We start from the raw sequence: 22164 nt of genomic DNA, 5'->3' as shown, positions 1-22164 counted from the left end.
AGTTGATTTCTAATTCCACCTGGCCTTTAAAATCCAAACCTCTGCATTACAAAGATTAGCAAATACCCTCTGAATACTAATAGTGCATAGTACAGCATCATCTGATATCTTGCATTTTAGAGTTTTCTCTCTTTTTTTTGACCATTTAAAGCTTTTCCTACCTTATTGGATGTATAGAGATATAATTTAAAGGATGCATGTTACATTTTATCTAGCATTTATAGATGTTTTGAATTGGAAAAAATTTCAGGCTTCTCACATTGCCATATCAGAGGAAATGAGATTCTTTAGATATTATTTCTCTCTCTTTCCGAAATATTCTACAATATGATATTGTTGAATGTTCAGTGTCATTTAAAAAATTATCTCATAGCAGAGAATTTTTGTTGTAATGAAACATTGATATGTAGTATATATTTTACATGCACCAAGTTGTTTTTTAATAACTCAGAATAGTGTCATCATTTTTAGAAAAAATATTGTTTTTGGGACTTCCCGTCGTGGCGCAGTGGTTAACGAATCCGACTAGGAACCATGAGGTTGCGGGTTCCGTCCCTGCCCTTGCTCAGGGGGTTGAGGATCCGGCGTTGCCATGAGCTGTGGTGTAGGTTGCAGACACAGCTCGGATCCCGCGTTGCTGTGGCTCTGGTGCAGGCCGGTGGCTACAGCTCTGATTAGACCCCCTAGCCTGGGAACCTCCATATGCCACGGGAGCGGCCCAAGAAATAGCAAAAAGACAAAAAAGAAAAAAAGAAAAAATATTGTTTTTGGAGAGTATCAAGTTAGTGAAATTCAAAATATTCTAAAAAGTATTTACTCTCAAAGCTTAATGTTAGACTTCATTGAGGAGTTTGGAAACATTCTCACAACAGAAGAAAAGCATCATCTTTATACTGAGTACAGAACATTGAAAAGTTTCAAAAGATCACATCAAGGGTAATAACGTCATCATTGACAACAATCATAACAAAAACGTAGAAGTGAAGGAGGAGGGAAAACAGGAACTCATGAGCTCCTATTTTGTGCCAAGCATCCTTTAAGCATCAAAGTCAAAAAAGGCGGAAAAACTTTGTTAGAGTGATAAAGGCAAGAGCCAAACCTACAAATGAAGAGTTGCTTGCCTATCCAGTTTCAAAACAACTCCTGAAATAAATCTTCACAATTTGGCTTTGTATTGATTTGAAGTTAATTACCAGAATATCAAATAGAGTCATATTTAGAAGCATTCCAAAACGAAGTAGAAATTGCATTTGGTTTTCTAGTATTTTGGATTAACCATATCACTATAAATGCAGATAATTGTGACTCTAGTATATATTAATATTTTCATTTTTCATTTGTCAAAATACTTACAAATTATAAAATAAGCAGAGTCTTTCCTCCCTCAAAGTGTTCAAAAATACGTAGGCTTTCAAAATGAGAATATTTATGAGAGTGATGAAAAACTAATTTCTAATTTTCCTAGAGCATAAAACAAATATCTCAAACATCAAAATAGTTTAAATGTGAGAAATCACCATGTTATTTAATCAAAGCTGTGCAATTAACCAACACCTCATGATAATAGAGGAGCTGCCATTACTGAGCACCTACTGAGTGCCAGTAACTGTGCTGGGTGCTTTTCTTACAGTATTTTATTTAATGTTCACAAAAACCACATGAATTGGATATTATTAATCCTGACTTTCAACTGAAGAAACTGAAGTTAAGACCAGACTTTTGGACATAGGAGAAATGGGAAGCCAAAAGGTACAAAGTTGTAGTTTTGTAGAATGAATAAGTAGAGAGAAATCTAATGTCCAGTATGGTGACTATAGTTAATCATATTCTCTTGTGTACTGGAAATTTTCTAAGAGTAGATTTCAGGTGCTCTTAAGTGGAATGAAAAAAATGGTAACTATGAGAAGATGGATATTTTAATTAGCTTGACTGCAGTAATTATTTAACTATATGCATATTAATACATCCTGTTGTACACCCAAAATATATACAATTTAATTAAACTGTAATACATTAAACAAAAGATAACTGACCTACTCAAGGCATAACTACACAACCATGCGTGGCAAGACCAGGGTTTCAACCACTTCTGTTATTCTGCAGCCCACACTCCTGATCACTAAGATTGTATTTTACCGCTATTATATTATTCCATCATAATTACCAAATGGCTTATACATATATAGAAGAATCCAGAAGACAGAATTTTATTTTGGGAATATATGAATGTAATTGTCTATTTTATGTGTTACACACCCTAACAGGTATGGTCATAAAGAATTAAAGTTATCAAATGTAAATGTCTTTTATTTTGCATTTTACAATCTATGAATATGCAACTAAGTTTTTAAAAGACCACTTAACATTTTAAAAAGGCATAAAATGGTCAAGTTATTCAGTTTGATAATTCTGCTATTCATTTTATGGTATCCCAGGGGTAACAATGGCTTTTTAAATAATATTGTACAATTTGATTTCCAAATTGCTAACTGTTTCAATTTGTCAAGCTACCTAGTCTGCTTCTCCTGTTCTCTTTTATTTTTCTGTTGTAATTTTCTTAGTGATTATTAAAGGACACTCATAGAAACATGTCCACTATCTTCTACATTTAAGCTAATTTTGAAATAAATATAATTTACATATCTTATAAGGATTTATGATGAAAGAAGGAGAGATTCACAAATAATTTTATTTGAAAATTTTTGATCTTACTAAGGGATGAAGTTTTGATAGAGTGTTTTTTAAACAACATACTGAAGTTTATATGTATATGCTAAAATATACATATTTTAAATTATTCTAGCTATCTAATGGTCAAATTCTATTAAGTTAATTTTAATTAAATAAAATCAAACTAATAAATACTATTAAAAAAGTTTCCTTTTCTTTTTTAAAAATTGAAGAATTCCCATTATGGTGCATTAGAAACGAATCTGACTAGTAACCATGAGGTGACGGGTTCAATCCCTGTCCTCACTCAGTCGGTTAAGGATCCCGCATTGCCCTGAGCTGTGGTGTAGGTCACAGACACAGCTTGGATCCTGTGTTGCTGTGGCTGTAGTGGAGGCTGGCAGCTGTAGCTCCGATTTGGCCCCTAGCCTGAGAACCTCCATATGCCTCCCTAAAAAAGCAAAAAGTTAAAAAAAAATAAAAATTGAGGTATAGTTGAGTTAAAATGTTGTATTTGTTTCTGCTGTACAGAAAAGTGATTCAATTATATATGTATATGTACATGTGTACATTTACCTAGATATTTTTTATGTTCTTTTCCATTATGGTCTATTACAGGATGTTGACTATAGTTCTCTGTGCTATGTAGTAGGACCTTGTTGTTTATTTTATATATAGTAGTTTGTATCTGCTAAGCCCAAACTCCTAATTTATCCCTCCCCTACCTCTTTTCCCCTTTGGTAACCATAAGTTTGTCTTCTCTGTCTGTGAGTCTGTTTATTGTTCATAAATAAGTTAATTCATGTCATATTTTAGATTCCACATCTAATTCCACATATAAAATTACACATAATTTTTTTTAGTATTATTATTTTTATTATAAAAGCCTTAGTTCTTGTTTTGTCCCTTCCAATGAAAAAGAATGTGTCTTCATTGGCCCAAGTCTGCAGGAAGCCTGGCACAGGAACGGAGGAAGTGGGTTGGGTGTCTGAGTCTCCATCTCCTCCTGTCTGAGATTATCAGCCCTTGGTGAAGTGCACCTCAGGAGCACCCTGCTGGAGGGGCCAGGGCACAGCTGTGACTGGACTTCATGTTTAAGTTTCTCCATTCCCACCTTTTGTCCCCTTGTCCTCCTAGCTCTGACTAGCATGGTATGTATGGGGTAGCCCATGTTCTCCATGTTCCAGGTCTCTAGGGTTGTATGTAGGTGGAGCTCTCCCCCCAAGCTTTTTACCTGCTTGACCTATGATATTTGTTTTTCTTTTCCTGACTTACTTCAGTTAGTATGGTAATCTCTAGGCCCATCCATGTTGCTGTAAAAGGCATTATTATTATTATTATTATTATTGTTTTATGGCTGAGTATATTCCATTGTGTATATATACCACATCTTTATCCATTCCTCTGTCGATGGACATTTAGGTTGCTTCCATGTCCTAACTATTGTAAATAGTGCTGCAATGAACTTTGAGATGTATGTATCTTTTCAGATTATAGTTTTCTCTGGATATATGCTCAGGGGTGGGATTGCTGAATCATATGGTAGTTCTGTTTTTAGTTTTTTAAGGAACTCCCATACTCTTTTCCATAGTGGCTGCACCAATTTACATTCCCAACAACAGTGACCAAGGATTATCTTTTTCTGCGCCCTCTACAGCATTTGTTATTTGTAGACTTTTTAATAGTGACCATTTTGACTGGTGTAAGTGGTGTCTTATTATTGTTTTGATATGCAATTCTCTAATAATTGGCAATGTTGATCATCTTTTTATGTGCATACTGGCCATCTATACGTCTTCTTTGGAGACATGTCTATTTAAATATTCTGCCCATTTTTAATCATTTGGTTATTTTTTGTTATTGAGTTATATGAGCTGTTACACATGAAATTTCATGCTCTTATTAATGTATGACAGCACTTTTTGTAGATCGCTCTAAATATGTTTTGCATTTGGAAAACAAGAACAGTAGAGGGAAAGAAATTTTTTAAAATCCTATTAATTCATTTTGTCAAATAAATAAAATATTCCTGACTAGGTTGTAACATCATCAGATTAACATTTTTAATGCAGATCACTCAGGCTTCATGCTGGAGATGTATTGGAAGGGGATGGTGGAGAAGGCATAATAGCCTGGGCTCAGATGGTCACGAAGAGACCGATTACTTAAAAAGTAGAAGTGATACAGTGTGATTGTGTGTATAAGGAGCGAGGATGGAGGTTCCAAGGAATATTTTTGGTTGCTTAATATGCAACTTTTTAGGCGAGCAAGTTCAGGTTGACTTTTTGAATGACTTCTGTATAAGGACAATGACAGAATACCAGCTGGGATCAAGAATAATATAGCTTGAATTTTAAACATGAGTGAGACATTGGAATGGAGAAATCCAAGAACCTCTGAATATATCAGTACTGAGCTGAGAAGAAAGACCTGTGATGAAGCTACCATTGGAGACTTACTCATATAACTGATGGTTTAAGCAATGATTTGGGGTAATGCTATCATTGTGGAGAGACTGCTAAGAAAACGGACACAGCCCAGGACAAACTTTGATGAACTCCCTCCCACATATTTATACACTAGGGAAGAGGCAAGAAATCAGTAAATGGAACTGAAATGAAATTGCTAGAAAAGTATAATGAAAATGCAGGACAATGTAATACTGTGTTAGCCAAGGAAAGAGGTGATGTATTCAGGAAAGAGAAAGATCTTTTCAAATTCCTCTAATAGTGCATTTTATTTACTTATTTGGATAAGCATTTTTTAATACATTTATATTCATGTTTCTGAGACTCATGGTCCTAGTGATATTTTAACATTCTTAAGGATAAAAATAGCATGGTTTTGGGTTTTTAATAAAGACAGAATATTGAAAGAATTTAAACCCTTGGAAATAATAGAAATGGTGATGATGATGATGATAATTTCTAGATCTCTTTGGTATATACTATGGGCGTTTTCTAAGCACTTACTTTGAAGTTATGTTCTTACTAATTCTTCACAACAACCTCCTGTGCTATAGATTATAATTTTGCCTGTCTCATAGATAAACAAGAAACAGAGCATTTAATGAATGGGAGAAAATGATAGAGGCAAAATTTTTAGGATTCTGCAGACATGGCCAAAAAATTATAGCAAAAAGACCCAACTTGGGATCACATGTCACACCCTGTTTTCCTGCCTTTTCAGTCTCTATCAATTTAAATTAGAACCTCAATAACTGAAGTTGTGGCCTTTAACAACCTTCTCATTCCTGAAGATCTTCTCAGTTTGAGTCTGTCTGCTATTCTCTCAATATTGGACCTCAGATATGCACTGAGGACAGAAGTACCAGCAGGAGACATTATATTCTTCTCATTGCAACTTTTCAGGTGTCCCACAGTGTCAGTGTGTCCCATTACTGGTGATTATAATTTTAATCATTTGATTACAAAGATGGCTGCCAGGTTCCTTTACTATAAAATAATACTTTCCCCTTTGAAATTAATTAATATGTTTGTAAGGAGACACTTTGAGACTGTTCATCATCCAAATTTTACCCACTCATTTGAACATCAATTAATGTTTCTTGCCTGAGTTAATTACTACAATGATGGCTGCCAAATGGTAACTTTCTAATTCCAGCATGTCTTTTACATTTGCTAGTACGGAAATATTTTTCTATTTATTTATGCATTTTTATGTATGGGGATTCATGGATCCTTATGATATTCAATGAAGTATATATATAAATTAATTTCCTCTTACCCTCTTTTTCCCTCCCTCCCTTCCTCCCTTTCCTCCTTCCTCCCTCCCTTCCTCCCTCTCCTCCTTCCTTCTTTCTATACCCCAAATATCTTGTTCAAGCTCAAATTACTTATTTTGTTTTCAAATTTTCAAGATTGGAGCAGTAGACATTCACTTCAGACTGGCTCCTGTATCATTTTGACATGATCCCATTATTCGTTGAGCAGTTCTTTACTTTCCTATGTAGGAAAAGGTTCCAGGCTCAGAATTCCTGCTATGGCACAGTGGGTTAAGACTCTGGCTGCAGCAGCTTGGGTTGCTGCAGAGGTGCAGGTTGGACCCATCACCATGTAATGCACCAATGTTGCTGCAGCTGTGGCTGAGTTTGGAGTCATTCCCTGGCCCAGGAGCTTCCATATACTTAGAGTGTAGCCATAAAACAAACAAACAAACAAAAGCTTCCAGACTCATATTGTGCTTTCTGTGACTCAGCTCCAGGATCAGCTACTTCTTCAAGGAGTTCTGGTTTTATTCAGTAGAGGAACTAAGATGTCAATGATAAGGGGACTCATTGCTTCTGGATATAACCCTGCTTCAGAGCATCTTCAGTGGGTAGTAGGAACCACCTGTACATTGAGCATATACATAATTTCATCTATATTTATTTCTATACGTATCTCTATATACTTAAAACTACAAGTGCACACTGTTAGATTAAATTCCAAGCCTATCCCATATGGTCTATTCAAGATCTCCCACTTTTGATTTGCATTCTGTATTCCTGACAATGAGAACCTGGCTACCATTATTTTAATATATTTATTTACTCACTCAACATGAACTGTAGTCAGTCTCCCAGCCATGCCAGGTAGGCATGTGCTTGGCTGTCCTTATTGCAGATATCAGCCACTAGTTAACTCAATCCCGGATCACTTTAATAAACTACTTGTTTGGACTCCAACCCCGACCATGATGGACTATTTAAGGAGATTTGGTAAACAGCAGAGATTAATAGACATTTTGTGTAATATTCTAAATTTATATTCAAAGGGAGATGCTAAATGGGTTTTAGCATCTTTACAGCATTCCACCAGCCTTTCTCAACCTTCCAAACTTCCCAACTTTATTTTTATTTTTTAATTACTCAATTTTATTATATTTATAGTTGTACAACAACCATCATAACCAAATTGTAAAGTGTAAACTTCCCAACTTTAAAATAAGTGGAGGAATCTTGGATGCATGTAGTTTGAGACATGTAGTATGTTCAGCTCTGTTGCCTATTGTTTGCTTTTTTGTCCCATCAAGTTACCATTATAATTTACAACAACTTAGATTGGCATTTTAATGTCAAAACAAATAGCGTGTTTTTCACTAATGTATATCTGAATTCATTTTAAAACCTTGAAAACACATATGTTGTTTGTTATTCCAACAAGAAAAGATACTGAAAGGATTTCATATCAGGTATTAAGTTTTTATGTGTCAAGCGTTGAAATGAGATCTCAAACATTCCAGGAAGGCAATATAATTATAGTGACCAAGTTTACTGATAGATGTAATTGAGAATGACATGATTACAATTCACTGTGGGTGTTGCCACATATTGTCTGGCCATAGACCCCAATAACAACTCATGTATAAACATTGCATTTTTATTTCAGACTCATAGATATAGTAAACATAAAGCTCTAAGTCAAAACAAATAATAGTTTACTTTTTTATTGTATATGATTATTATATTAACATGGCAAATTTTAATTGAGTTTAACCCTCTATCCATTTTATACTTTAAAATCCCAGGTGCAAATTTTTATCTCCAAATAATACTGCTACTAATCTGTTAAGTACATTAAATTCTAAGCTTTAGAGTAATCATTAAAAGTACCACAGACACTATTCACTATTACACTAAGATTTTTTTAGAAAAATTATATTTTTACTTAAAGGGAAGAAATACAGAGAATAAATAATATGTTCTCCTCTATTTCAAGGGGAGGGGGAGGTTAGAGCACCAAGAACTTCTACATTGGAGACTCAGCATCTTTAACACATTGCTAGCTGTAAGGGAGTTGTCAACATTCTACTAGTATACAGTTCTCTTAAAAATTTGTGGGCTTCCTATGAATGTTATTCACCTTTACTCCTACTACACAAAAGCTATATCCACAATTTAATAGATAAACTCTTTTTACATTGGATTTCTTCCAACAGGCTAAGGGGAAATATCCTTAAGATTATTAGAATCCTTATTGTTTAACTCACAGCTTCTGTAAGATATACCACTAAGCTGCCTAGGGATTATTTTGTCTGCATGAATGGTTCTTGGACGCACCATCTAACGCATTTTGGAGATCTTAACGTGGTTTTAATAGTCACACCTCAGTGTCATCTTTAGATCATGCCTGGTAGTTGAAATTTGCCTTGTAGTGTTATCTTAATTTTTGCATTTTCAGCATCTGGAGAGACTGAATTTGAGAGACTATTTTATTTTCAAATCCACCAAGTTCTGGCTGCCTCATATTTAACAAATTTTCTTTAGTTTTTCTCTCTTCTTTCCCCCTTTTCCTATAAACAGAAATAAGACACCAGAATATTCTGCCTGGAAATGTCCTTAGCTGGACTATGCAATTCATTAAGAATAATGTTTCCCTTTCCAGATCATCACAGGGTTGCTAAACTTTCTACTGCAACACAGCAAGAACCCAGTTTTCTTCCGTTTCCATTGACACTCTATCCCCACCTTCCTTTCAGCCATTACTGACAACCTCTTCTAGACCCATGAGGTTTCATGGCTACATTTTAATGGATATGTAATAGTTTGTACTATATATTCTCCTAAAATGTATCTCATATAGAAAAATGGAAGGGCTTGACAATTTCAAACTCCAAAATTCATCATGGCCAAACAATGTTGTTATGAGTGACTGATGAAGTCTTACTTTATGAACTTAATTAGACCCATTCTGTAGTGATCTGGGTATTATGCAGCTTTGAGAGGATCTTGTTCTTACAGTGGATCTACTCATTTTGGAATACTTCAAAGTGTGGATATTTAGAGGCTCTCACGTATTTAAAAAACAGAATCAAATGATCGTCTTGTTAAGAATAGTCAATAAAGCTACAGCTGGATGTTTTCTCTGTGCTAAGTTTAGGCATCAAACTCCATTCAGTTTTGTCTTGATTAGACAGATTGAAAATCATATGTATGCACACAGCTATTCTAAATAGACCACTTAGCTAAGATCAGCAATTTTGGAGGGGAGTAAGTCAATGCAAATGAAAAAGAAAAAGTGACTTAAAAAATACAGACAAAATATATACCATATGTCTGACATTGAAATAGAGCTTATATTTATTTTTTAAGTCAAGAAATTAATTTAAGGATAATCCTATTTTCATATAGTACTGTTTTGAGGGAAAATGATTATATATAACTTTGATTAATTGCTAAAGGGGATTCGATTGGTAATTATTAGATTTTTTTCCATTTGCTCTTAAGTGCTTTATTTCAGTGATAGTATCATAGCATGCATTTTAAAAATTTAAAAATCAATTTTAAGCAAATTTAAGTTTATCGGCTTTATTCATTATTAATTTCATTTATAATGATATCAGGTTCATGAATGGTGAGTTTAGGATTCAGTGACACCAGTTTATTGGCAGTAAAGCAACACTAGGAGGGTATCTTACATATACCATATGTGTCTACATTTAAATATAGACGTATATATTTAATATATAGAGATACTATCTGTTTTTATTAATGCTACTATCTTTACCTTTTAAAAACAAAACACACACATATATGTTTGAGAGTGAGCATGTGTACATGCATATCTTTTAGCATTTCCGAATTGGCAGGTGATGTTAAATATTGCAAGCCATTAATAAAGGGAGGGGTGTTCCTACTGCTCTAAACTGCTATTACTAGACAAACAGAATAGGACATCAAAAAAAAAAAATCACTTAAGGAGTTCCTGTCATGGTGCAGTGGTTAACGAATCGAACTGGGAACCATGAGGTTGCCGGTTCAATCGCTGGCCTTGCTTAGTGGATAAAGCATCCGGCGTTGCCATGAGCTGTGGTCCAGGTCGCAGACGCTGCTCGGATCCCAGGTTGCTATGGCTCTGGCATAGGCCAGTGGCTACAGCTCCGATTCGACCCCTAGCCTGGGAACCTCCATATGCTGCAGGTAGTGAGCCTAGAAAAGGCAAAAAAAAAAAAAAAAAAAAAAGAAAAAAAAAGTCATTTAATGTTCACTTTTTTTTTTTTGTCTTTTTGCCATTTCTTGGGCCACTCCCACAGCATATGGAGGTTCCCAGGCTAGGGGTCAAATCGGAGCTGTAGCCACCGGCCTACGCCAGAGCCACAGCAACACGGGATCCGAGCCACGTCTGCAACCTACACCACAGCTCACGGCAACGCCGGATCCTTAACCCACTGAGCAAGGGCAGGGACCGAACCTGCAACCTCATGGTTCCTAGTCAGATTCGTTAACCACTGCACCACGACGGGAACTCAAGATTGTTATTGAAAATTTTCTTTTATCCAATTAATGGCACATCTTAGTACCAATCATTTCTGTATAATTTTTATTTGCTCTAGATATAATACTAGATTGAAAAGAATGTATGGATAACTTGAGTTTTCAAGCAGATGGATTATTACAGTGTGAATTTTTATGTTGGGTGAATTTGGTTTGGAGAACAATACAAAAAGTAGACACTTTGGGGACTTATGGAGATATTTAATGGGATGAATAAGTTTCATTCCATATGGCATACAGATCTATGCATAATAAGAATTATGGTTTTCCTTTGAAAATAGCAATTGATTTGTGGGTTTTTTTAGTGTTATTTTACAATAAAATTTTTAAGATCTGATCTCAAACTTAACCAATGTATGTTCTATTCCCTAATAGAACCAGTAATATTTACTTTCTTTTTTGTTTTGTTTTGTTATTTTAAATATTAGTTTCATTTCTTATCATTTATGCTCCCTATACCATGTAGGTATCTTGTATGAGATGGATAGTCAGAGCAGGGAATGGAGTTCCCACTGTGGCTCAGCGGTTTAAGAACCCAACATAGTGTCTGTGAGGATGCGGGTTTGATCCCTGGCCTCGCTCAGTGCGTGGAGGATCTGGCATTGCCTCATGCTGTGGAGTGGATCATAGATGTAGCTTGGATTGGGCATTACCATGGCTGTGGCTAGGCCTCAGCTGTAGATCGATTCAACCCCTGGCCTGGAAACTTCCATATGCTGCAGGTGTAGCTCTTTAAAAAAAAAAGAGAGAGAGAGCAAGGTATCTGGCCCTTATGACTAAATTTATCTCTCATCACATTTATTTGGGTTTTATAAATTGAGAAATCATTGGTAATGCAAATTTCTCTTTGGATTGAGTTAGCTATTAATCCATAAAAGAAATCCACCTCAAATGATAATAGTTAAATTTAGCTTCTTGGTATCTGAATAACAGGCCTCTGGGAAATTAAGAAAGTAGAAATAAATATTGAAAATATAACAGGAAGTTTATGTTTGGGTAGTTGGGAAAGGTCTAAAATTTTATGTCCTGATCTCTGAAGACAGAATCAGGTGAGGAAGTATAGCAGTGAGCAGACAGTGAGCAGTGAGCACAGAGCTATTAGAGTGAAAAAGAAGATGTCAAAAAAGAAAATATGAAGGATGATAGACTCCAGAGACAAACCTTCACCTATGTTCAACCCTTATATCTCCCCCTGAAATAATACCTTTTTCTCAAAAAGACTTCATTCTTCCACGTTGAATATGACATCAGCAAGGATCAACAAAACGCAATAGTTGGGTACGATGGCTGTGGTCGGGGAAAATACCCCAAGGAGTTTAAGTGAATCATGCTGTACACAGAATTTAACATTCCCATTTTTTCCCTCTCACAGGTTATCTGAACCAGATGAGTAACTCAAGTCACTCTGTCCTTCAGCCTTCATTCCAAGGATGCATGCAGCTCATTCAAGTGGATGATCAGCTTGTAAATTTATATGAAGTGGCACAAAGGAGGCCAGGAAGTTTTGCAAATGTCAGCATTGACATGTGTGCCATCATAGACAGGTAAATGGTAATTTTCATTCTATCTCAGGTTGTTCAAACTTTGAAAATTCGTGTTTTTGTTGTAGGACGTGGGAAACACCCTAACACACAGCCCTATTAAGGGGTAAGGCGGGAGAAGTCAATTATCATGCCTAGGATGTATGTTTATGATATTAACAGGACATAGTTCTATATGACAGAACAATCTGTGATGTCACGTTAATCTATTTAACTGCCCTTGGTGACTGTGAGCCCTTTATGCAAGTATTTTTGCAAGCAACAGCTGGGAAAGGAACTCAGTTTACTTTTAGTTTGGCTTCCAGTGCCCACAAGCAGAAGTATCCCTCTTCTCCTTGTCCTGGTCATGACTTATTCTCAGTATATTGTCCCCTCTAAAGCCCCCTCTTGAAGGAAAAGAAACATTAAAAAGATTTGGTGGGTAGTACAGAGATTTACTAAGTAGAATGCTTAATGTACTTGAGCCTTTTTACAGAAGAGACATACCAAAACTAATCTTCAGTAGTTTTTTGAAATCTGGGGAGAAGTGTTTTTATAAAAACTTAACTTGAGGGGGTTCCTGTCATGGCTCAGTGGTAATGAACCCAACTAGGATCCATGAGGATGCAGGTTTGATTCCTGGCCTCTTGGTAGGTTAAGGATCTGGTGTTGCTGTGAGCTCTGGTATAGGTTGCAGATGCAGCTTGAAGAATGCAGTTAAATGAGTGTTTGTGTGGCTATGGTGTGGGCCAGCAGCTGTATCTCAAATTTGACCCCTAGTCTGGGAACTTCCATATGCCTTGGGTGCATCCCTAAAAAGGAAAACAAAACAAAACAAAAAACTTACTTGACCTCTCACATGGTGGAAAGAAACAACTTTTGTATGAAATTTAACAGCATTATTTAAACTACTTTAACATACTTCTAAAGACTTCCTTTTATTTCAACATGGAAAAATTTAATTTTGAGATGTTTTGCCTACAAACTACATTTTAACATAAGTTGAATGGTAACCTGCTGAATTTAGGTTCTATCCTATTTTCAGATCTTTTATGAGAGGGCAATTTTATTCTGAAAAATAATGTTACTAATTTTATATTTTGGGAAGATGAAATTTCTCTAAGTCTCAGTCTGCCCCCTATAATGTACAGACCTTAAGTCTCTAATAATCTTAATTCATTGAAGAGAAGATCCTTGGGAAAGTTATCCGTAGACATATAATGAAACTTAAAAATATATAAAATCATCTATAATAAAATAAACTTACTTCCATATAATCTTAATACAGTAGTAGTCATATTAATGTTAAATTACAGTTTATGATGTCTGTAGGATGTAACTTTTTAAAGCTTTAATAAGTTTATAGTAAGACAGAGCATAGTTCTTATTTTTATTACATATATGCAAATACAGGTCCCTATAGTCTAAGCAGTTTATAGTTAAAGAGAACAGCAGTTTTAATAGAAGTATACTCCTAATTTTTGAACCATCAATAATGTACTAGCTATTATTTCTGCCTAAAGCAAGTGGTGGCAATAATCAGAAAAACTGAGAGATGAATGTTTTAAGATCATATATTCTGATGTTAGACATGTACCCATAAATTTTAATAATAGTTTTTCATTCAAGAAGATTTTCCTTCTTAGTAATAGTTAGACAGTATACCGGGATATTTTAGTACCTTGTCCATTTTCCATGTCAGTAGCTTTAATGATACAACAATTTCTCTCAATAATACCCAGGTTAGTTCATCCAGTTTTTGTAAATTGACTAGATTTTATGGTGATGTTGCTGTTTTGCTTCAAACAGCATATTTCCTGGGCATTATATTTAAATTGTTTGCTACTGAAAAAGTTCAGGAAAGATGCTGAGATTTTATCATTTTACTCCTGTGGAGAGATGAAGAGTTAAATGAATGAGACTTTCATGAATGAGGAGAGTGGAGGACAGCACTCCTGGTGGTGAGAACACAAGAGACAATGCAGAATAAGGAATGCAAACTTCAATTTTTGGCAGGTACAGGGATTTCAAAATATTTTTTTGCCAAAATGGTATCATCCCATTGTCTGTGTTGCAAGTGTCTTCTGTGTGATACATGGAGGAATATAACTTTATTTATGCTCTGTGATGATAACCTGGAAGAGTAGCTACAGAGAAGTAGCCACCTCTGACACTTCGCGAATTTCCTAAACTCACTATGAAACCCATTTTCTTCCTTATCTTTTTTTTTTTGAGGGAAATGACTTTTTTTGAGATTTAATTGTTATGTAACATTGTATTAATTCCAGGTGGACAACATAATGATTTGATATTTGTAAATATTGTGAAATAATCACCAGGACAATGACTTGTGTACATTAATTACCAACATGTGAAAGAGCAGATTCCTTTACTCACCTAAGTGAATTTGCCAAGTTCAAAATCTTAATCTTTGAAGTATTGTACTTTTGCATGTATGATCCAGGACTATATTCAACTTATTCAAACCACTGGGGCTCACTGATGATTTCACCCTTACACATGTCTTTGCATATGAAAGGACCAGTGACAACCTGTCCTCAGACATAACTGAGATAAGTCTTTAATGATACATCCATGGCTCATCTTTGGTTTGATTTTTTTATCCCTTGCTAACTAAACTTTGCAGCTGCCCAATCTCTACCATTTTATTTTCAAACTCCCTGAGTCTCCCTAAGCAAGCCAACACTGACTCTTTCTTATTTTATCCTTTCCAATTTCAGCTTAATTGATTTGAGAGCTATTTTTGAAAAGAGAAAGGGAGGGTGGTAAGTGAAAACCTAGGGTAAAAATAGCAAATCATAGGTGTGATTTTTATAAAATGGATATTATAGGGGCAGCTGTAACAATTTTATGAGTAGAATTTGGGTAAAAAGTTTGGGGATGGTGATTCTAAAGGAGTTTTGCTCTGTGTCTTCCTGGAATAGCCTATGATTTGAACTTCTCTTTATTTCTTTGTGTGCATTTATATGTGCCCTGTTTTGTTTATTTGTTTGTTTTCTGAATGAGGCATTTAATCAAGGAAAGAGTAAGCATGCCAAGCTACAAGATTATTCTTTCAGTAGTATTTTCTGAATGTATCCATGGTGCCAGGCACAATCCTAGGCACTTAGGATAAATCATTGAACAAAACAGAGATTTTTAAACTTGTGTAACTCACATTCTGTGGGAAGAGAAGGAAGGACAAATATGATAAATAAATATAGTAAGTTAGATGGAATAAGTGAGAAGAAAGAAAAAAAGTAGAGCATATCAAGAAGGATAGCATTTTAGGAGATTAAGATGTCAGAGTTAAATAGGTCAGTCAGAGTTAGCCTCTTTGTAAAGGTAATATTAGTTCAAGACCTGAAAGAGGTAATAGAATTCATAAATTTAGGGAAAGAGCATTACAAGCAGAGAGAATAGATAAAGAAACAGTGCTGCCTAGCATCACATAGATTCAGCAAGGGGTCAGGATAGCAAGTTTAGAAGGACAAGGAGCAGATCTGCAGGAGAGGAGCTAGAGCAATCCAAGAGGCCAGTTCCTGGAGAACTGCAGGTAACTGTAAGGATTTGAAGGCTAATTCTGGCTGTGGGAGGAAGGAGCCAATTGTAGTGGGAGATGCTGGTGGCCTAAGACCCTGGTGTTAACACAAGAGGTAGTGTGATGTGGTCAATTCTGAATACACTGAGAAGGGCGAGTCAGTAGGATTTCTTAGTGGATTCGATTTGAGGAGGAAGAGAGGAACTAGGGATAAACTGAAATGATTTGGTAACAGATGGAAGGAAAGAGTTACCATCTCCTCAAATGTAAGGCTAGTGGTAGACAAAATTAGTCACAGGATAGAGAGAAAAAACTCAGGGAATTTAGAGTTGGGCAGGAGTTGACAGGTTTATTAGACATCTCAGTGGACATGTCGAGAAGGCTCTTGGATATATGTATCTAGCAAGCACACATCAACAGATTATACCGGGAGATGTGTCTGCCAAAATCATTGTGTTTATCAGTTGAAGGCCTCTGGTTTCTTCAGCTGTATTTCATAAGCAGCCGTAGAGCTGGAAGGGGAGAGGGTGAATAGTAGGCTGGAAGCCTCTTCTGACATCAGAAGCCTGTGGCTTTACCCTTTGAGTGAGACCTTGCTCTTATGGAGGAAGATCTTTATCAAGCCCTCAGTTGCTAGAATATTCTCTGAAAACAGTAAGATATTTAGCAGATAGTCAATCTCCTTGTTTCTCCTTGCATCAGTACCATCTTTTTTGCTCCTAGCGCCCTCACACTGGTGGTTCCTTTTGGCAAACATCTTCAGGCACCGGACTCAACTCCTGTCCTCAACCCACTTTTCTTTATCCTCTTTCTAGGTGTGAAAATCTGAGACAAAAGCCCACAGAAACACTCCTATAATTAAAGTTAGGTGTGTTCACTTCCTTTTGCAAAGGAGAACCAAAACAGAACCAAGGGACTTCTCAGAGGGAGGTGGGAGAGGAAGGGAGTGAGGAAAGGGTACTGGAGGGTCAGAGTGAGTCCTGGGAGGGTCCTAGCAGATACAGGTCAAAATTTGTAAACTAGGAGCATTGGTGCAACAGACTGTGGAACTTGTAAATTCCTGTGGGGCTATTGTTTAATTCGTTTATCTGTCACTCTGATCCAGGACATATGGAATGAAGAACCTGGTGTTAAAATATTTTGAGCTGAAGTAGGTGGTGTTCATGGCTGGCTTGGCAAAATTTGTCTGTTTTTTGTTTTTTGCTAGTTGTGACTTGTATATCAATCCTAAGATCACCCTTATAGCTTAGCTGCCAGAGAGAGATTTTTTTTTTCTTTGTCATCCACAGGAGTGGTGATATAACACAGTCCTGGCTAATGAGAGGTAAGCAGAAGTCAGCTAAGGTGTTCTGGGGAAGCTTTTATTTTTTCTGATGCTGATGTCACCCCTTCCACTCCACTGGCTTTGTTCAAATGCAGACACCATGCCTGGAGCTGTATGATCAAGAAAATCTGGTTTCAGTGAAATAGAATCAGCAACAGCCTTACTCCTTTTTGTGTGTGTGTGTGGGGGGGAAGCAATCCTTGTTAATTTAAGTCACTATGAGTCAAATATTTTTCTTGGAGCTGAAAGCACCTGTCCTTTCTCTAGCATTCATGTCTAAAATCAACTGATACCATCTTTTTACCAGAACACACAGGAACAAATTCCTAATTATGGAGATGGCTCTGAGAGAAAAGATGGTATATTTATTTCAGAATACATTAAATTGCAGTTGTGCCCTAGAGATTGGAATTTGGGATTAAATGGCTCTTCAGAGGCCAAAGAAAATTCATATTTTTAGTCAGCATCTGGTAGAAAAACTGGTAAAAGTGGTTCATTAGAATTAGAAACTTCTTTACCTTTCCTATTACCTCCCTTATAAATGTATTAGGAAACAAAACCAGTAAATGTTTGGATAGCACAGAGAGCAGAAAAAGAAGAGTAATCCTCCCGGCTTAACTATAGCCCACAAAATTACCCCCTGAGAAATTGTGAATAGACTAGATCCTATTTCTGAGTTAGTAATTAAGTCTTCTGTTTTATTTTTGGATGGAAGTGCATAATTGCAGACCCAGTTTTTATTTTTTAATTCAGTGCTTTCTTTTCAAGAACATGTACCCAGTTTGTTTGATTTTATTTTTTTTCCTTGAAAGGAAAGAATAAGTATAAGATTGTTTCCAAGAGCATTTAAGTGAAGGTTGGATAGAGACCATGTGCAATGCCTCAAAACTAAGCTAATGCTGCTGGAAAGGTGAACCACAAATAAGTAGATTAATACTAACAGCAAACAAGTAGATTCAGAAGGACGACATGACTTTTTATAAAAGCAAATTTAAAATTTACAGTCCTGAGATGAAGAACATGCAAGATTTTTTTTTCTAAGATTGATCTTCACTAGCTCCTAAGCTCTTATTTCTAATCAATAGTAGGAAAAAAATTTTTTTGATCATATATATTTGAGTACCCCAATATATATAGTTATATATACATAGGATTCAAACTTCATCAAAGGTCAAGTTCCCAGTGAGGGCTACTGTCCTGTTTATTTCATGTTTTCTCCTTGACTCCTCCAGCATAACTCTTGGATCAGGCCCAGCTAATGTGTGTAACATCATCTGAGGAGTGGCTTCTACTCCACACACTCTACCCAGGTTCCTTCTGGGCTCCCCCAAGGGTCCCCTGCCTGCTTGGTCTTCAGGAGTCAGCCTCTGTTTCAGCTGCCCACTGTGCTGGCAATTCTTTCTACTGGCCTTGGGATGCTGGGCTCAGGTTTTGGGGTCTGGGTAAGGAGGTAACTTATCCCAGTTTGCTTTTAGGACTGCAGACACTACCTGGAGAAACACCTCTGTTCTGGTAAACCAGGATGGTTGGACAGCCAAGATCTGTGTGCTTTCCTGGTACAGATCTTATCCTAAGTCCCTTTTTCTGGTCTACCAGCTGCCCAAGCATTTTTATAGATCCATCAGGGACACAGTGATTTTTGAAATCTCTTGCCAACTGTGTACCAGCTGGAGTTAATCATGGTGTGTGCATGACTGTGGGGGTGGAGAGTAGGGATAAATATCTCTGCCTTAGCATGTCGTGCTCTGTCTACTCTGTAGAGGTCTCTATAAATTAGATTCTGAGGGCAGAAAGCAAGGCACAACCCACCACTGCCAAAGGATTTCTAAGTCTCTGTGGACAGTTATTCAGTCAACACATCCTTATTAAAGATCACACAGTGAACACGTCTTCCTGGAACTTTAATGCTGATGTGGTAGAGAGAGGGTCATTTGATCAGATCTTATGCTGCCCCAACACTATGTGTCTCTCTTTTATTCTTTTATTCTCAAAAACAGAGCTCTTTCAACCTAAGAACCCTTGGGTTTTAGACTTCCCAAACTGAATGTACATGTATACTCACTCTTTGTTCTAGCCCACAACTCCTTGTGAAGTATGTCATTGATCCACTGGTACCTTTTCATGCATTTATAGGCTGATTCTGCCTTCCATTCTTCTTTAGAAATGTTCAGGTCATCATTTAGGCTGGTGTCAAACTGTGCGAGCACGTCTTTTACTCTGGGAAACATTTTGTCTTTTGTCATTAGATTCTTATTACTAAAATTGTAGGTTTCCAGAAATATCTTAATTTCACTTCATGATAATTATGCAAAAGTGGTAAAGGAGGTGGAAAGTCTCTCAGATCAGCTTCACATTATTATAGAACTTCATGCCTGTTCAATTCTGACTTCATTGTGGCTCTGAACCTATCAGACTTCAAAGCAGTAAAGAACAGGTCAGCTGGAAGCCAGTCCCTGAGAACTGGAGCCAGCAAGCAGTTTTCCAGGTGTGAAGCCAGATTTCTTTTGGGGAACACCCTTCAAAAATACCCTTAGGACAGAAGGTGTTCAGGGTCATCAAACCAAATCTCCAGCTCAAAATAAAAAAATAAGAAAAAGACTAGTTACATAATCCAGTTTTAATGTTTTTATGTGACTTAATACTTTTAATTCTTTATTGTTGTTATGTCTACTTTGTATCTTCGCCTTATCTCAATTGACTTCCTATCTGGAATCCTATAGATTTTGCAAATGGCTGTGTTCTTTCCTTCTTTTGGCTAAACTGAAGTATTTATTAGTTGATTTCTAGAAAGCCCTGTTGCGCCATGCCAAGTCCAGTTCATTTCTGGTGTTAGAAATGTGGCTTTCTGTATAAACTTTCTTGACCCTCTGTGCTAAACTCAGGCTCCCTTTTGGTCTTCAATTCCATGGCCAGAGCCTTTTGATTTCTCATAGAAGGATCAAGAGAGGAATTTCCTATTTACACTTAAACATTTAAACCATAGGCATCTATCTTAACAAAAAAAATTAAAAAAAAGAAAAAAAAAAAGCTCAATGACCTAAAAGTATCACACACTCAGATAAGCCCAAGTTCAAGTCAGTTGCCTTTCTGAAGTGATTTCAAAGTGGTTTTATTTTTAAATACAAATAAAGTGCTAGAGTGAAAAAAACTTATTTTTAATAAGAAAATGCAGTAGTGAAATGCCAGAGGAGATAACTCTCTTGGGAGAAAAAGGGAAAAAAAAAGTTTAATTAGCCATTTTAAAATTGAACAACAGCCTTATTCTTCTTTGATGTATTGCATGTATTAGGACAAAAGAAAACTGTATTTGCTTTTGGCGTGGCATATAGCTGTGCTTTGACATTTAAATCCCAAGGAAGGCCCGGTGCATAAAAGTAATGTCAGAAAACAGTTATGTGTTTGAAGATAAGCAGAAAGGAAAAAGATAAATAATTTTAACATGTAGCTAAAGCAACTACAGAGAGCTTTAAATGAGTCATTAAGTTTTATTTCTTGCTTTTGATATTAGATTACCTGAAAAGTAAAAACAAAAGCAAGAAATTAAAGATTATATTTAAAATATCTGCCTTAAATGTCTCAAGATAATTGCTTTGTCAATTACTTAGATATATTGCAAAATTTTGAATGAACTCTAAGAACTCATTTAACTGCCCTCCCCTTAAACTGACTTTTTGGATTAATAGACACCATTTGCTTTGTAAAATATAGGTAGTGATACCCATCATCTGCTGGAGGAAGAGTTGGAGCTGATAGACTACCTTCTTTCATCCTTTGTACTCCACCACATGTTGTGTGGGAGTCAGGTATTCATTCCCAGACAGCCTTATGTGAGTTACACTTATTCTAATAACATGGTCTAATTAAAGACTAACTACACCTTCAGGTAGGTAGAAATAGAAAGAAATAGTTTCCAGCAAACCAAATTAAAAATGTTTAGGAAGGTAACTGGCCAACAACAAACAAAACCATCAGTTTAGGTATGGACAAGGCAAATGTAAAAATTTGCAGATTCATTGGTAACTTTAGTTTTCACTGAACTTGAAGAAACCAAGACTAGAAATTGGGGGTGATGCTTTATGGAAATGGTTCATCAGAAAAGCCCATACCTGATAACTCCAGAGCAAATCCCTCTGGCAAGTGAGTTATTGAATTTACATGATGAAGGGTTTTAAGTTAATTAAAATGGTTATGGTAAGCACCCTAATATTTATTTTCTTTACTTCATTAAATCTAACTTATTTAAGATGTCTACTGTTTCCTAATCTGGAAAAAGAGGAAAGGAGAATTAACTTTTCTGGTTTGTTTTCTGTATTACAAATAATAGAAGGAGAAGAGAGAAAGAGAAGGAAGGAGGGAGGGTAAAAGGAAGGAAAAAAGGAAGAAAGGAAGGAAAGGGGAAGAAAGGAAGGAAGAAAGGGAAACCTATTAATTCACATTCCTCTCTGGTTTATTGGTATGGGACATTATCTAATTTCATTAAAATAGAGATCAGGATAAAAATTAAAGAATGCTGTCTATTTATTATGGCATTTTAAAAACAGCATGTTATTTGAGAATTTTACTTTGTATTTAAATTATCCTGACTTGAGAAGAAAGGGACAGGAATCATAGATTTTTGTGTGCCAAGAAAACAGTTTTATTAAGACTAGGAACTTGTCATTATTTTTATTTCATTTGTTAACTGAACAAAAATACTTCATCCTATGATTGTATTTATAATACCTAAAAACTAGTTTCAGGAGGATGACAAGCTTAACTTTTTAGATAACAGTGTCTAAAATTCTGCAAGGTATTCATTGTCATATTAGAGATAAATACTTTTTCACTGTCTGTG

At 35.9% G+C, this 22164-nt stretch overlaps 2 protein-coding genes across 9 annotated transcripts in view; both read left to right on the top strand.

Moving 5' to 3' along the window:
• CNTNAP2 (contactin associated protein 2) overlaps window positions 1–22164 on the top strand; it is a 2042838-nt gene that overhangs the window by 1144237 nt on the left and 876437 nt on the right. For all 7 annotated transcript variants that reach the window (XR_014816181.1, XR_014816180.1, XM_084977536.1 and 4 more), the window contains one exon: window positions 12318–12489. Coding sequence is in view for 5 of the 7 variants with exons in the window: in XM_084977536.1 (XP_084833662.1) it covers window positions 12318–12489 (172 nt within the window). In the remaining 2 variants the exon portion in view is untranslated. The remainder of the gene's footprint in view (window positions 1–12317; window positions 12490–22164) is intronic.
• LOC146400103 (uncharacterized) overlaps window positions 14275–22164 on the top strand; it is a 59974-nt gene continuing 52084 nt past the window's right edge. The window contains exon 1 of one of the 2 annotated variants that reach the window (XR_014816182.1): window positions 14275–14481. Coding sequence is in view for 1 of the 2 variants with exons in the window: in XM_084977538.1 (XP_084833664.1) it covers window positions 14445–14481 (37 nt within the window). In the remaining variant the exon portion in view is untranslated. The remainder of the gene's footprint in view (window positions 14482–22164) is intronic. The other variant, XM_084977538.1, reaches the window with a different exon arrangement.

Source organism: Sus scrofa, chromosome 9 (genome assembly GCF_054392235.1).
Source record: "Sus scrofa isolate SSC_HxYL_T2T_F1_AM1 chromosome 9, Sscrofa_HxYL_maternal_Yorkshire_Landrace_v2.0, whole genome shotgun sequence".
In the NCBI taxonomy this organism is placed as follows: Eukaryota; Metazoa; Chordata; class Mammalia; order Artiodactyla; family Suidae; genus Sus; species Sus scrofa.
Note: the sequence above shows the minus strand (reverse complement) of the source record. Positions and strands in the feature narration are given on the sequence as shown.